We start from the raw sequence: 16,018 nt of genomic DNA, 5'->3' as shown, positions 1-16,018 counted from the left end.
GCAAAAGTGATATCTCAACTTGTGCTTATTGAATCTTTATCGTTTTTACTTTAATTTAACCAGATAAATATCTTATATTTTTCTAAACCTATGTGGTGTATATTTGTGGTGTTTTCACTGTGTTACTGTATGATTTACTGCACGAATATTTTACACAGTGCCTTTTAAAATTAAGCCTAACTGCTCAGTGCCAAGCTACCAGAGGGTGGGCACAGAATACTTTGGATTGTGTGTGACTTACCCTGACCAGGATTGTGGTCCCTATTTGGGCAACGGTGAATACCTCTGCCAACTAAAGTTGAAGTGAATATATATATATATATATATATATATATATATATATATATATATATATATAAACCAATGACTAAGGGCCTGAATCTAACTTTGGAGGACGGTGTTAAACCGTCCCAAAAGTGGCGGATATACCACCTACCGTATTACGAGTCCATTATATCCTATGGAACTCGTAATACGGTAGGTGGTATATCCGCCACTTTTGGGACGGTTTAACACCGTCCTCCAAAGTTAGAATCAGGCCCTAAGTGACAAAGGGACCGCCGTGCGGAAGACCGCCAGTGGTGGCGGTTTGCCGCTCAGCGTATTATGACTGTTGGCTGCTCTCCATCCTTTTGTGGATGGAGAGCCGCCAACAGCCATACTGGCGGGCGGCGGGGAAGTGGAGGTTGCTCCACCTCCACCGCCACGCCAACAGAACACCACCCACCGAATCACGTCCTGTGATTCGGCGTGGCGGTGTTCTGTTGGTGGTGTGGTGTCGGCGGAGCAGCCCCCATGGCTCCCGTCCCCTCCTGGAGGATCTACGGACCAAGTAAGTCGATCGTCCGTTAGGGAAGGGGGGGGGTGTTGTGTGTTGTGTGCGTGCATGGGGGTGTGCATGTGTGTATGTAGAGGGGGTGTGTGAGTGCATGTATGCTTGCGGGGGTGTTGCATGTTTGGGAATGAGTGCGTGTATGTCTGTGGGTATGTCTGTATGGATGTGTGCGTGTATGTTTGAATGTGGGTGTGCGTGTCTGACTGTGTGTGTGGATGTTGGCATGTATGTCGGTGTGTGTGTTGGTGGTGCCTGCGTGCGTGTCGTGTGTGTGTGAGTTATGTGATGTTGGGGGTCAGGGTGGGGAGGGAGGCCCTGCCACCTTTGGGGGTGGCAGGGTTGGTGGGGGGTGTAGGGGAGGGAGTTGGGGTGGGGGTGGGGGGTGGCGGAGACCCCTATCAGTGCCAGGGAAGGAATTCCCTGGCACTGATAGTGCTTACCGCCATGGATTTCATGGCGGTTTCAAACCACATGAAATCCATGGCAGTCAGCCGGGTCAAAATACCGCCGGCGGTATAGTGACAGCCGCCGGGCTGGAGAACCAGGTCTCCAGCCTGGCGGGCGGAACGGAGAACTGGCATGGTCATAATACAAAAAAAAAGACCGCCAGCCTGTTGGCGGTCTTACCGCCGCTTCTCCGCCTTCCGCCAGGGTCATAATGACCCCCTATATGTATGTACACAAAGGTTACAGGAATTTTATAGTTAGGTTTTACAAACACAAAACCATAGTAATTCAGCTTTAGTTACAGTTATTTCAAGTACCTATAACTCATGCCCTACGGTAACTATAACTGTAGCATGGTTGGTTTGTAGAGATGTTGAGATAAATATAACTATAACTGCTGAATTTCTATGGTTTTCTGTGTGTACAATCTGAACATACCTATAACATCCCTGTAACCTTTGTTTTTTTCAGTAAATTTCAAGGATTTTATTAAAGTAAAGTAATATTTAATTACCATACATTAATCCAATGGCTGCCGTGCGCAGCTGAAGGGGGGATTGGCCAAAAAAGCTTGGCCTGCAGCCAAACCATGCAGTCATCCCCCCACATGCAGCCAACCCCCCTTTGCATGGCCTTTGCTCTGGGTCTGTGAGTGGGTTTGTGAGTGGATGTATGAGTGAGTGACTGAGTGTGTAAGCGGTAGTGTGAGTGGATGAGTGGGTGTGTAAGTACATGTGTGAATGGCTGTATAGGTGTGTGAGAGGTTGGCTGGCTGTATAAGTGGGTGTATATGTGTGAGTGTGTGTGAGTGGACATATGAGTGGGTGTGTGGGTCTGTAAATGAGTGAGTTGGTGTGTGAGTGGTCTTTTGGGTCTGTGAGTGGGTGTGTGAGTGACTGTATTGGTGAGTGAGTGGGTGCAAGAGTGGTTGTGTCAGTGTGTAAGTGGGTGTATGAGTGAGTGTGTGCGTGGCTGTGTAGGTCTGTGAGTGGGTGTCTTTTATTTTTAATTGACAGGTGGAACCATGGATCCATTGCGGAAGATCCGTGGATCCTAATGTCCCCACACAAATAGGTTTTTCTTGCACCGAAGAGGTCCCGCAAATACCCCTTCATCAGTCCCATGGGGTCAGCATGCCTTTATCCTACCCCCTTATTTCTTATTTCATCTTTAGTTCCCCCCCTGAGTGCCGATACACAAAATGGTGGCCACAACTTTCCCGTCAGGTTGTGACCAGCCAATCACAGCATTATTGGTGGCATGTGGATATACAGGTCCACAGCAGATGATCCACATCTCTAGATATACATAAATCTTTTTTCTTCAATAACTCCAAAAATACTGAACAGATTAGCACCAAATGACAGAAAGTGATCTTTCTGGACATAGATCTAGCTTTCTACCATAATTTGTATAATGAGCGTGTAAGTGACTGTGTGAGTTGGTCTGTGAGTGGGTGTATTTTTCAATTGGGCTCTGTATCCACTTATCCACTTATCACACAGAGGCTGCGCTGACCACTGCTGAGTATCCACAGATCCTTGTGCGCGCCCCCCAAATACATTTCAGACAATTTCTTGCCCATTAGGAGGCCCTTACAGACCCCTCAATCAGTCCTGTAGAGTCAGGGTGCCTCTTCCCTGACCCCTCCTATCACTTTTAACTTTTATTCCCCCTACCAGACCGCCGCAACTTTCCTGTCAGATTGCGTCCAGTCAATTGTCGAGATTGCTCTTGGAGTGCAGTGGATCTGCAGTGGATCTGCATCTTTAGGTATGCATACATATTTGTTCTTTAATAACTCCAGAACTACTGAACAGATTTACCCCAAATTACCAAAATAGATCTTTCTGGCCCAAGATGTCTCCTGTCCAGAAGTTCAAGCTGTAGTTGTGTCTACAATCCCTTTGGGAAATTGGATAGGAAAAGCAGGTTTTGGGACCCTTGCCTTTTCTCGGCCCGTCTTGATTAATCCCTTGGATCTTTCCAGACAGCAGCAAAAGTGAGAGGCAATCTAGTTTTTAAGATTTTTGAAAATGTTGTGAAGATTCTTCAAACAGCGACAAAATTATTAGCAAAACAAAAAACACTTTTCATATAGAAACTAGGTCTAAACTATAACTACCTACTGGCGACTGCCAGTAGGTAATAAATGTCTACCAGCAATTGTGCATGGTAAAGTACAAGGATGTAATACGGCCCCTTGTCAAGTGCAACACATTGTATGATGTGTTGCAAAAGCACACATGTTAAAGGTATGTGTGCTAACAACTGATATTAGATGGCAGTTATTTGGATGTTATGAGATGGGCACAAACCTATGTTTAAATGGTGATCAGACCTTCATGTTTCTATATATGGGGCCACTCCACTGCCCAGCATGCTAGTCCAATCTGCTGAGTATCAGGGAGTATGAGAAATGGGCCATTTTATAGTATGCCTATATTTTTACTCTACAATGCACACATCACACAATTTGGCCATCCATTTGACTTCACCATGTAAAGGAATGTTGGAAGAGTGAACATTCATTTAACATTTAACCAAGCAGTTTGCAAACACCAAAAACGTACATGCCAAAGAAATGTATCAGGCCTCTCCTAGTGCATAGTTCGCATTTATCTTATCATATATATTTCTGGTGTCCAGTTTTGCTACAGAAGGGCTAGCCCATTTTCAGGATATAAACCAGGAATAAATGTGAAAGTAAATGTTGTTATAAACTGGAAATAAATGTATGTACAGTCTAAGTAAATGTGGTTATCCTGAAAATCTTGCATCAACATTGTGGTAGTGGATCAATATTGGTGTATATTCTTTTATGGAAATGGTCAAGACAAACAATGGTCCGCTCTAAAGTGTGTCTCATTTTCTATGGTCAATTTGTTGTTTGCAGGGAAATAGCTTGGTCAGTGAGATTAAAGGGGTGAGCGCTTCTGATTTCCCGACAATCACGCTGGCATATAATGTTAAAATATATTATATGACAAGCAGGGCACATTAGAGGGGCTTAAGAATCAGTAGAAAGAGAGAGGTATGCGAACTGGTAGAAGTACTAAAAGCCTCATTAGATGGCTGGTGGGCTGACCATCGGGCCGCCAGCCCCATAGGGAGGAGACCGCTGCGGATCTGGCAGTCTCCCCCAAACCCTATTACGATGTTTAAACTGGACTGACTGGCAAAAACCTGCATATTGGAAGTTTTCCACCAGTTAGCCCAGTGGAAAAAGTGCGGCAGCAAGCGGTCGCACAGAGGGGCCGCCAGCACCCTCAGAATGCCCACTGTCAGCTATAGCAGACAGTGCACATTCCAAGGGTCCTGGGCAGAGAGGCCTCTGCACTGGCCACGAGATGGTCGTGGGCAGTACAGGGCCCCCCCGTGGCCCATAGCACTGCCTTTCCACCAGCCTTTCTAGAGTGGGGACTCTGCCATGAAAAGGCTGGTGGAAAGCGGACTTGTGATCAGCACAGCGGTGCTGAACTCAGCATTGTCGTGGCTGACCATGACTCCAACCGCCACCATCCCGCCAGGATCCATGAGAGTCATAATCTGGCAGTCGGACCACCAGGAGTGCAGCAGTCCGACCACCAGCGCAACTTTGGCCAAGGACCGCCAAATTCGTAATGAGGACCAAATTGAAAGAAACACAATATTTTGTAAAATAATGAACATTTTTATGACTTTCAAAGCAAAAATAAGAGAGTGTGTGTTTTTTTTCTCAGTGTATGTGTGCAAACTGAAAGCAACAGTAACCAACTATTCTTTAAAAATAAATTTAATAGAGGGGTGTAACACCCCAAATATCTCCCCTGAAGCCACGCCTCTGTTTGTTTAATTCATTCTTTGTCATGTTCTAGAGCTGTCCAGCAAAATGATGAGGCTTCATCCTAAGCATTCCTCAGACAAGTACTTCCAGAAGAGTTTTACTGGACAACTACATATTTCATCAATAATAATGGACTACAAGCAAGGAGCGTTCTTGTGCGCTGTTCTTCAAGGTATTTCTGTGCAGCGAACGACAGATGTGAATTTCTGTTTTGATCTTGTCTGCTGTTAGCTATCTATTGCTGAAGACCTGTTAAGACCAATTCTAATATTTACAGTGGGCATTGGGCGAACTCTTTGCTTACCATTGATTGGCACTTCATGGGAGTGCATCTATTTTCATGCTCTCTATCCTCCGTACTGCTTCCCACCTAAATACACAACCCCATATGCTCTGTGTTGCTCCTGCCACCCCTACCCGACTCCTCCGGCCCCAGCTTGTACGATGCTTCTGCACATCTCCCTCCCGGCTTTTTTGCTTTTTCTTTTTGTAATTCCCATGATTCACTTTCCTTTGTTGCTCCCCCAGCCCCCATCATGCAATACTACCCCATATTTACTTCTGTCTACATATGGTCCTCCATTGCACCCCTGCCTCTCCAGTTGTGATTTGTTTTTTAAAATGTTTATTTATTTATTGGAGGGCACGGTGGCTGAAATTTGCTGTCCTCTTGCTCCTTTTACAAAATACACTTTCACTCACATTTGAGAGGTTTTTTTTTACCCTTATAAGATTAGCTTTTCCATTTAGGAAGGGTAAATGGGAAATAAAATAGTGTCTTTTCGCATGTGCGTGCATGCATAGTAATGCACGCACGTTCATGTGCCGAGCTGCAGTACTTTCAAGATGCAGCGTGATGCTGTTGCACGTACGCGTGATGATGTAAGTACGTACTGTGCTGTTTTTTCTTTAATTTTCTGCCTACGGCCCCCAACACTACACACAGTATTGGCAACAAGCCAAAAAGCAAAGGCAGGCAGTCTGCACTGGCAACCAAATAGGAAGACCAGTGCAGGTTATGGTTAATGCTTCCTTTTATTTTGTTTTAAGCAATTACAATGAGGATAGTCGACCATCTTTGAAGCTGATTTCTCGTCGGTTTCTAACTATTCCTCTCATGCATGTGTTTGTCGCATTTATAACATTGCCCCCCCCCCCCCTTTAATAATTTGTTTTCACTCCCTCATTTGTCAGTAGAGCTTTTTCAATAAACAAACTTGCCGTATAGTCAGTCAGCCAATGTAGTTTATTTCGGTCAAAAAAGTGACCATATGAACAAATACGTACTGACATAAAATAATAATATAAATACATCATGAAATAATAACCGATCAAAATTCATCTAATATAACATACACCAAGACCAGCCCTAATCGTTGTAGCAAGATACATAAAATGCACCACAACATGAGAAGGGCACAACAGTAGCTGCAAGAAATCAGGTCTACACGTGTGAAGCCACACCTTCTCAACAGTGGCACGAAGTGCTTACGTTATGCGAGTTTGGGGAAATCTAAAGTCACGTAGGAAAAAGGTCAAGGCTTCATGAAGTGCCAAACTTTTTGACAACAATTTATAAAGCGGAATACTTGCTCGAAACCTAGCAAGAGAACAGGCCACATATCTATCATAGACCAGATACAGATACTATCCCATGCCCTCGGTACTTTTCAGGATCAGGCATGATCTTCCTTCGGGTTGGTCAACTAAAAAGAATAGGTATTGAACACTTTAGATGAAAATATGTTTTTTATACCCACGTTCTTTCTTTTTTCCGAACAATCAAAGAAGTCTCAAACAATTTTGGCCTCCGCAATTCTAAGCATGTACCACTGACATATTTGAGACACGGGATTCTTAATAGAGTATCTGCAAATACAAATCAATATTATTTCACAATTCTTTGAACCCATCAGGTTCGCCCTAATAGAGACCCCACAAAACACGAGGAAGGACTTAATGATATATTCTAAGCAAATTCATCTGACGCTTTTTGTGACATGGAAAATCAGAGGTGGGAGACACAGAAGCCATTTTCAAAACCTATTTTCTTCCATCTGGAGGCTTGTACCGTCAGTAAATCCCCCAAAACACATTTACTTCCCTAAATTTCCAACATGTGCTTAAGTGATTTGTTTCCTAATCTAGTTGGAGAATCAAAAGCTGCCCTCCTCCGTCAAAGAATAATGTTAACCTCTTTGCAACAGGTGTGCTCAATGGCAATAATTGTCAAAAATTATACCAAAATCTCTAATAGCTTTTTATTAATAAAGAAGCATCAAGAATTTATGGATTAGGCCTGGTTGGAGTTTGCGGCATGAGTGCATTAGGTCTTGCCGTTCGTGCTGATTTTTAACGCTGGGTGTTTGTCCTGTGCTGAGAAATCAGCGCGAACAGCACCATGCACAGTGCAAGAGGGTGCTGCTTCTTTTCTGCTGCTCTCGTAGATTTTCTACTTGAGCAGCAACTTCCTCAACACGAATGGAACATTTCTCAATGCCAAGGGTAGTGGCCATCCGCAACCACCCGTGTTTAGAAATCACACTGGGAGGTGGTGAATTTCCTCACTAGCGCTTGCCATCTTAATGTTGGCGAGCATGAACGAGGAAAAAACTCTGTTCCGCTACACAGAGTTTTTCGGAACTCCGCGCTCTATGCAGAGCGTGGAGTGGGAAAAACTCCTCATACTCTGCAAGCGGAGTTCACTGTTAACCCCTAATATAGGTTTAAGTATAGGTTTAACCCCTAATAGGGTCAAAGGTCACAATACACGTCATTGAGAGATTGAGATTTAGGTCACGAACTTCTGTAAAGAAAAGAAAGCTATCCATCAGTTTTGCCACTTAAATGAGTGGTAACTTTAATAATCAAACTGATTCCACAAATGGGGTGGTAGCAACGGGGATCCCCCTTATTCCTCTCCTTATAAATTGGGACAGTGATGGCTGGTGATCAGGAAGCTGGAATAACTGTGAATTAATGGTGGCCTTTTGCCACATCTACTACACCAACTATGGGATGTAACAATGACATTGCCAGAGTTTAATCCACAAGTTAAGTTGGGGTCAAGAAAAAGAGGGGGTCCCAAAACACTTTTTCCTCATGCAATTTCCCATAAGGATTTTAGACACAACTACAGCCCAAACCACTGTGCGCAATGGGGGGATGGTGTCGTAGTGGGTGAAGGTTTTTTTTATGTCTTCAGATTTTCAGCTCCATCGCAGATTTATTCTGGTAGTCATGCTGTGTGCTGAGGTGGATCTGTGGATCAGCCAAAAAAAAAGAATTCGGCAGTTTTCTACCCATGAGGGGTCCCTTAGAGACCAGTCCATGTGACCTATCGAGAGGGTATCAGGATACCTCTATCCTGACACCTTATGTGTGTTTTTATTTATGTTTGCTCCCCGGGGAACCAGTCAAGAAACAAATGGTGACTGCAATTTTCCTTTCAGGTTGCAGCCAGCCAATCAGAGCCTTGCTTTTCTCATGGATCCGTGGGTACCCCACGGGTACCAGTGAATCTGCAAAGGATTCTCATCCCTAAATATCTATATTTCTTGCTCCTTTATTAACTCTGAAACTACTTAGCGGATTTAAACCAAATTACAAACATTACGCTTTCGGACCAAGATCTAGCTTTTGGGCAAACTTGGTGCAATTCCCTCCAGTGGCTCACGCTGTAATCCTGTCTAAAATCACTATAGGTAAGTGCATAAGTGAAATGTGTTTTCAGACCCCCCCTTTTTCTTGGCCCTGCTTAACGAAGCACCCTGAGACTTTCTAAATAGCATCAGAAGTGAGTGGCAAACTATATAATTTTTTAATTTAGTTGGATCAATCAATCAAACAAATTTCTTAAGCGCACTACTCAACCGGTAGGGTCTCAAGGCGCTGGGTGGGGGGGTTACTGCTCAAAAAGCCATGAATTGAGGTGCTTTCTGAAAGTTAGGAGGTCCTGGGTCTTGCGTAGGTTGGTGGGGATGGAGTTCCAGGTTTTGGCGGCAGGGTGGGAGAAGGATCTGCCCCCGGAGGTGGTGCGTTGGAGGCGGGGGACTGTAGCGAGGGCGAGGTCGGCGGAGCAGAGCTGTCGAGTTGGTTTGTGGAAGTTGATTCATTCGTTAAGGTAGGCCGGTCCAGTGTCGTGAAGGGCCTTGTGAGCGTGGACAAGGATTTTGAAAATCAATCAATCAATCAATTATTTCTAAAGCGCGCTACGTGCCCGTGAGGGTTTCAAGGAGCTGTGGGGGTCTGTCTTAGGTCAGTTGGGAGAGTGTTCCAGGTCTTGGCTGCGAGGTACGAGAAGGATCTGCCGCCGGAAGATTTGTGTCAGATGCAGGGGATGGTGGCAAGGGCGAGGTTGGCAGAGCGGAGTTGTCTGGTAGGGGTGGAGAAGCTGAGTCTGCTGTTCAGGTATGTTGGTCCAGTGTTGTGGAGTGCCTTGTGTGCGTGGGTGAGGAGCTTGAAGGTGATTCTCTTTTCGACGGGGAGCCAGTGGAGGTCTCTGAGGTAGGGGGTGATGCGGCCGTGGCGAGGGATGTTGAGGATGAGTCGGCAGAGGCGTTCTGGATGCGTTGTAGGGGTTGTAGGTCTTTTGATGGGATGCCGGCGTAGAGGACGTTGCCGTAGTCGAGTCTGCTGCTGGTGAGGGCCTGGGTTACTGTTTTTCTTGTTTCTGTTGGGATCCATTTGTAGGCTCTGCAGAGCATGCAGAGGGTGTTGTAGCAGGAGGAGGAGACGGCGTTGATCTGTTTTGACATGGAGAGGGATGAGTTGAGGGTGAAGCCGAGGTTCGTGCGCTGTTGGTGGGTATCGGTGGGGGGCCCAGTGATGTCGGCCACCATGAGTTGTCCCAGGCGAAGGGGTGGGCCCAAGGATGAGGACTTCTGTTTTGTCTGAGTTCAGTTTTAGCCTGCTGTCTCTCATCCAGTCGGCGATTGCTTTCAGTCTCTCGTGGAGGTTGGTTTTGGCGGTGCAAGGGTCATTGGTGAGGGAGAGGATGAGTTGGGTGTTGTCGGCGTAGAAGATGATGCTGAGGTTGTGCTGACGGGCCACCTGAGCAAGGGGGGCCATGTAGATGTTGAACAGCGTTGGGCTGAGGGATGAGCCCTGGGGTACGCCGCAGATGATGTTGAAGGCCCTGGATTGGTATGGGGGGAGGCGGACTCTTTGGGTTCTGCCGGCGAGGAAGGATGCGGTCCATTCGAGGGCCTGGTCTTGGATTCCTGCTTTGCGGAGGCGGGCTTTCAGGGTGTGGTGACAGACAGTGAAAAAGGCGGCCAAGAGGTCTAGGAGGATCAGAGCTGATGTTTCCCCTTTGTCGAGGTGGCTCCTGATGTTGTCTGTGGCAGCGAGGAGGGCGGTTTCGGTGCTGTGGTTATGCCTGAAGCCGGACTGCGAGGGGTCGAGGATGTTGTTGTCTTCGAGGTACCGAGTGAGCTGAGTGTTGACGATTTTCTCGATGACCTTTGCCGGGAAAGGGAGCAGGGAGATGGGCCGGAAGATTTTTAGGTCCGTGGGGTCCGCTTTTGGTTTCTTGAGAAGGGCGTTGATTTCAGCATGCCGGGAATCTTGCAGTCTCAAAGGAGATGTTGATGACTCTCCGTAGGTGTGGAGCAATGGCTGTGTCAGCTTTATTAAAGATGTGGTGAGGGCAGGGGTCTGATGGTGATCCAGAGTGGATGGAGTTCATGGTCTTGCGGGTCTCGCATTGGCAGCCAGTGTAGGGATCTGAGGTGGCGGAGATGTGTTTGTGGCGAAGGAGGTTGAAGATGAGATGTGCGGCTGCGTTCTGGATTCGCTGGAGTTTTCTCTGAAGCATGGCTGTGGTCCCTGCGTAGAGGGTGTTGCCGTAGTCCAGTCTGCTGCTTATGAGGGCGTGGGTGACCATTCTTCTTGTTTCTAAAGTAATCCATTTGAAAGTCTTGCACAGCATGCAGAAGGTGTTGAAGCAGGAGGATGATATGGCGTTGAGTTGCTGAGTCATGGAGAGAGATGAGTCCAGTATGATGCCGATAAAAGTATGAGTTGGATAAAAAAGAAAGCAGCACTCTGGCAGCATAGAATGGCAGAATTTATTGATAGCAGAGGGTGAAGCTGTCAGAGAGACCGGATCCTTGGGGTTTGCTCCTGTTCCCATAATGTCCACCTCCTGGCAGTTCCAAACTCTATTAGCTATTATAGCACAGAGTTAAAGAATGGCCAAGTGGGGAATGGGGGTTTTAGGTTGGGAACAGCGGGGAAAGCGACCTGTGGGAGCAAGAGTTAAGAACACAATGGCAAGATTATGCACATTGACTTTCATAAACTTTATTCCTAATATTTATATACTGATAACATGAATGATTAAATGCTTCTCTATAACATGACCTATTAGCTCTGGGTACCTGGAAAATAGAGAAGGATTATGCAAACTTTTATATGAGCGTTTTTAGAATAACATCTTATGCTCTGAACATTGAATAACACTCTGTTGAATCTGGGTTTCAAGAATACTATGAACATTGAATAACACTCCGTTGAATCTGGGTTTCAAGAATACTATGAACATCGAATAACACTCTGTGGAACTTGGGTTTGAAGAATACTGTGAACATTGAATAACACTCTGTTGAATCTGGGTTTCAAGAATGCTATATTATGTTTTGAACATTCAACTGTCTCAAGTTTGTTCTTGGAGTAGAGATCGCATTATAACCAGAATCAGTGATCATATTAACTGTCATAAATGAACTGCGATAGACTCATGAATGATACTGAAAGATCACGCTCTGTCTTGAATTTCAGGATTCATTTAATTAGAAATCAGTAATCAATGTAATACAAAACTGTGCATCAAGTTTTCAATGCCTTGAAATGATCGCGCACAATGCCGATCTGAACTGCAAGAGTTAAATGCCATGAATGAATCACTCACACTGCTGCCGATTCGCACATCAACATTCAAATGCCAAGATTACGATTGCGCGTTCTGCCGATCTGAACTGCAAGAGTTAAATGTAAGGAATGAATCTCGCAAACTGCTGCTGATTCGAACATCAAAGCTTAAATGCCAAAAATACGATTAAGCTTTTTGCCGATCTGAACTGCAAAAGTTAAATGCCAGGAATGAATCGCGCACACTGCTGCTGATTCAAACATCAAAGTGTAAATGCCAAGATTATGATCGTGCATTTTGCCGATCTGAACTGCAGGAGTTAAATGCCATGAATGAATCACGCACACTGCTGCCTATTCGCACCTCAGCGTTCAAATGGCAAGATTACGATCGCGCGTTCTGCCGATCTGAACTGCAAGAGTTAAATGCCAGGAATGAATCGCGCACACTGCTGCCGATTTGAACATCAAAGTTTAAATGCCAAAAATACGATCACGCGTTTTGCCAATCTGAACTGCAAGAGTTAAATGTCAGGAATAAATCACGCACACTGCTGCCGATTCGAACATCAAAGTTTAAATGCCAAGATTATGATCGCGCATTTTGCCGATCTGATCTGCAATAGTTAAATGCCAGAAATGGATCTCACACGCGATCAACCCAAAAGGCCCAAAACTCGAAGATGTCTGGAAACAGGGTCGGGGGCCTAACCCGACCTCCGTCTTACCGCCCTGATGGAGGATCACCAAGATAATGAAGACATGGCTTGGAAAATGCAAGGTAGGCCTTTGGCACAGGAGCTCAGGAAAATGCTACTGCTCTGCACCCGGACCTCTGAATAGTGAGCACGTGGAGCTGGGCTGGGTCCCTTAAATAGACCCAAGCCCAGCCCATGTGCCACACCCAGTCTGACTGCAGGAAGGGATTCTAGAAGGGCTCAGAATAAGGACCACACCCTGCAGTCCTGCAGCAAAGCCTTGAAAATAAACAATACATTGCAAACATTATTAAAGACTTTTCAGGATAAATCTCTGCAATGCAAAAGGTTAACATGCTGCATCAACACACAATGCATGAATTATTACATCACATAAGGATTGGCTTGTTGCATTACGTCGCCTATAGAGCGCGCACTGTCCTGATGTTGACAGAAGCAAGCAATGCGTTTCAGCTCAACCGAGCCACTTGGCATGGGCAGTGCAGGGGCCCCCATGCACAACCCTACCCTGCTTTTCACTGTCTGAACAGCAGACAGTGAAAAGCGCGACGGGTGCAGCTGCACCCGTCGCACGCCCGTAACACCGCCGGCTCCATTAGGAGCCGGCTCCAATGTTACGACCGACATCCCCGCTGGGCCGGCGGGGATGTCGTAATGCGGGCGGTGGGATTGCGGCCGCATAGGCGGCCGCACGGCGGGCCAACCTTGACAGGCGGCCTCCGCCGCCTGCCAAGGTTGTAGTGAGGGCCTAGATGCCAGATAAACACCAGTAGTGTACTGGCATTCCAATGCTTTGCAATGATTCTAGAGACCATCAATAATGCCAAATCTAGAAAGCGGTTGGTAGCACTCCCAGATTTCTTGTTCTTGAATATTCCCAGAATCACAATTTCCATGGAACACAATCCCTACCGTTGAGTGATATTTGTCAGTGTGTCTTTTATTTCCTGCCATAACGTCATCGCTACAGAGCAACTCCAAAACATATGGGCCACATACCTACGTTATGTTGGCCACATCAAGGACAGTTTGTGGTGGTCCCATATCTTTCTTAAACGTGCTGTTGTGAGGTATGCCTCGTGTAATATATTGTGCTGAATATATTGAAATTTCACATTGCAGGAGATTTTAAGTGGGCATTCTAGGGCTCTATCCCATTTTGTCTGTGTTAGTGCACAACCAATGTTGCATTCCCATGCTTGTCACCCATTTCCCATGATGTGGAGTGCACACACTAGAGTATATGTGTCTGGTTCATTGCCAGTGATGTGCCAGAGGCCTTGCATTTTGGCAATTAGTGTGTTGTAAGCTGAAAAGTGGCCCATAGGTATGTTATGATGCACGTGTAATTGGGCAAATGGAATGAGAGCAGTATTCTGGACCAGGGCACCAAGTGTGTCCACCCTGCTTTAGACCATATTTCCACACCATCCCTTCCAATTAGTTCCCTAAAGGGACAGAGAGAGTGAAGGTGTATCTCTAATGTATACGGTGTGGGGACTGGAGACAGTGTCAAACTTCTGAGGTAGATAGGTTGTGCTTTCCTCAATTGGCTTTTAGGTTATTCTGGGATCCTGCTTTTAGGTAAGAATGCCTCTCGGACTAATCGTACCGCTCAGTCTGATGGGAAAAGCCCCAGTTCTTTCAGGTGGCGTCCCACTAACCATCATGATCGCCATTGCAACTGTGCCGCCAGATAGTAATGTTCGAAATTGGGAGCTGTCAGCCCCCCTTACCTACTGGTAGTTGGAGCATACAGAGTGCAACGTAACATCTGCACTTGTTCCAAAAACAGTTTCCCAACATGACATGGAGAATGCGAAATGTGGAGCGAGGTATGTGCACTCAGAGATTGTGGAAGTAATAAAGAAGGTGAGGAAGTATCACCATCCTGGACAGTGAAACCCAGCCCTGAACTGTGAGTGCGAATGTGCTCCAGAATGACAGCTGTGGTCGAAGGGAGGCGATGGCGCTTGTGAGGTTGCCATCAATCATGTCCTGCACATTGTGATAGATCCGGATGTCAAAAGAGCGTGGCTCACAGCATATAGGGTGATGGTCCACTGTCAAAAGGTATGGTGGGCAGTACGGACTGAGGGAAAATAGAAAAGATTTAGCCCAGTGCACTCCTAATCCTGAGACAATGCAGAATTCTTCCAGGGCCACACCGATCTACCCAATTTTCTGTCTAATGTCACAGATGTATATAAGCACATTGTCTGCATAAACAGAGACAATATGAAGTTCATTCCCCGGGGGAAGCCCCATGGTTGTCCATCGCTTCCCAGTCATTGGACAAGTGGCTCCATTGCCAGCACAAAGAGGAATGGAGACAAAGGGCACCCCTGGCGCATTCCCCAGCTAATCATTATAGAGTCTTGGATGTGTTGTCTTATCTTAATTCGGGCAACAGGTTCATGTAAGAGTCGTATGGGATGTAAGAGGCGACCATTGATGCCCATCCGAAGGAGCGGGGCAAACATGATCGCCCAGTCCAGCATATCATTTCTCTAGGTGAAGTATTAGACAAGATGCATATGGCCAATGGACTGGTGCACGTTTCATCACACTGTGGAGTCTGCAGATGTTCAGAATGGTAAAGCGTTTGGAGATGGACCCATTTTGGTCCCCATGTACCAATTGGGGAAGGTATTCCAAAAGATGCCCCACAATGACTTTGCTGAGTCTTTTATAATCATTCCCTAACATGGATAGTGGATGATAGTATGTCACCTCGAGGGCGTCCCTGCCTGGCTTCGGTAATGAGACAATCAGAGATTCTTGGAGCGCTGGAGGTAGGCAGCCCTTGGTTATGATGTAATGATACAATTTCAGAAGTTTGGGAACTAAGAGGTCCACATAGGCCTTTCTAGAGCTTGACTGGAAGGCCACCCAGTCCAGGGGATTTACATGTGGGTGAAACATGGATGGCACCCCTAAGATCCTGTATGCGGTGGGCACCTGGAGGTCCTTGCGAGCCACTGGATCCAGTACAGGCAGCGTAATTCTCTCAAGGAACACACGTATATGAGGTTCACCATCGAGGAATGGGGGATTATTCAATCATTTGTAATGTTCTGTGAACGTGGCATGAATGTCTGACTGACTAGTGACAAGCAGGTCAGTGATTGACAAATTATGGTTATCGGGGTTACTGGTGTTTCGCTACGCAGTAGCCAAGCCAGGAGCCTGCCAGGATTATAGCCCTCTGCATGCATCTTGGCCTGTTAGGCTCTGAAGTCAAGACACCTGAGATTATCTATCAGGTGGGCATGTCATTCCCTGGCCTCATCAAGGGCCTTATATGTAGCAGAGGTT

The 16,018-nt window shown here is 46.1% G+C and overlaps 1 protein-coding gene across 1 annotated transcript in view; it reads left to right on the top strand.

The window, feature by feature from the left end:
• LOC138247080 (sialic acid-binding Ig-like lectin 13) overlaps nt 1-16,018 on the top strand; it is a 329,775-nt gene that overhangs the window by 30,715 nt on the left and 283,042 nt on the right. The window contains exon 3 of the mRNA XM_069201827.1: nt 5,140-5,280. Coding sequence (XP_069057928.1) covers nt 5,140-5,280 — 141 coding nt within the window. The remainder of the gene's footprint in view (nt 1-5,139; nt 5,281-16,018) is intronic.

Source organism: Pleurodeles waltl, chromosome 7 (assembly GCF_031143425.1).
Source record: "Pleurodeles waltl isolate 20211129_DDA chromosome 7, aPleWal1.hap1.20221129, whole genome shotgun sequence".
NCBI lineage: Eukaryota > Metazoa > Chordata > Amphibia > Caudata > Salamandridae > Pleurodeles > Pleurodeles waltl.
This window is presented reverse-complemented; position numbering and strand designations above follow the sequence as displayed.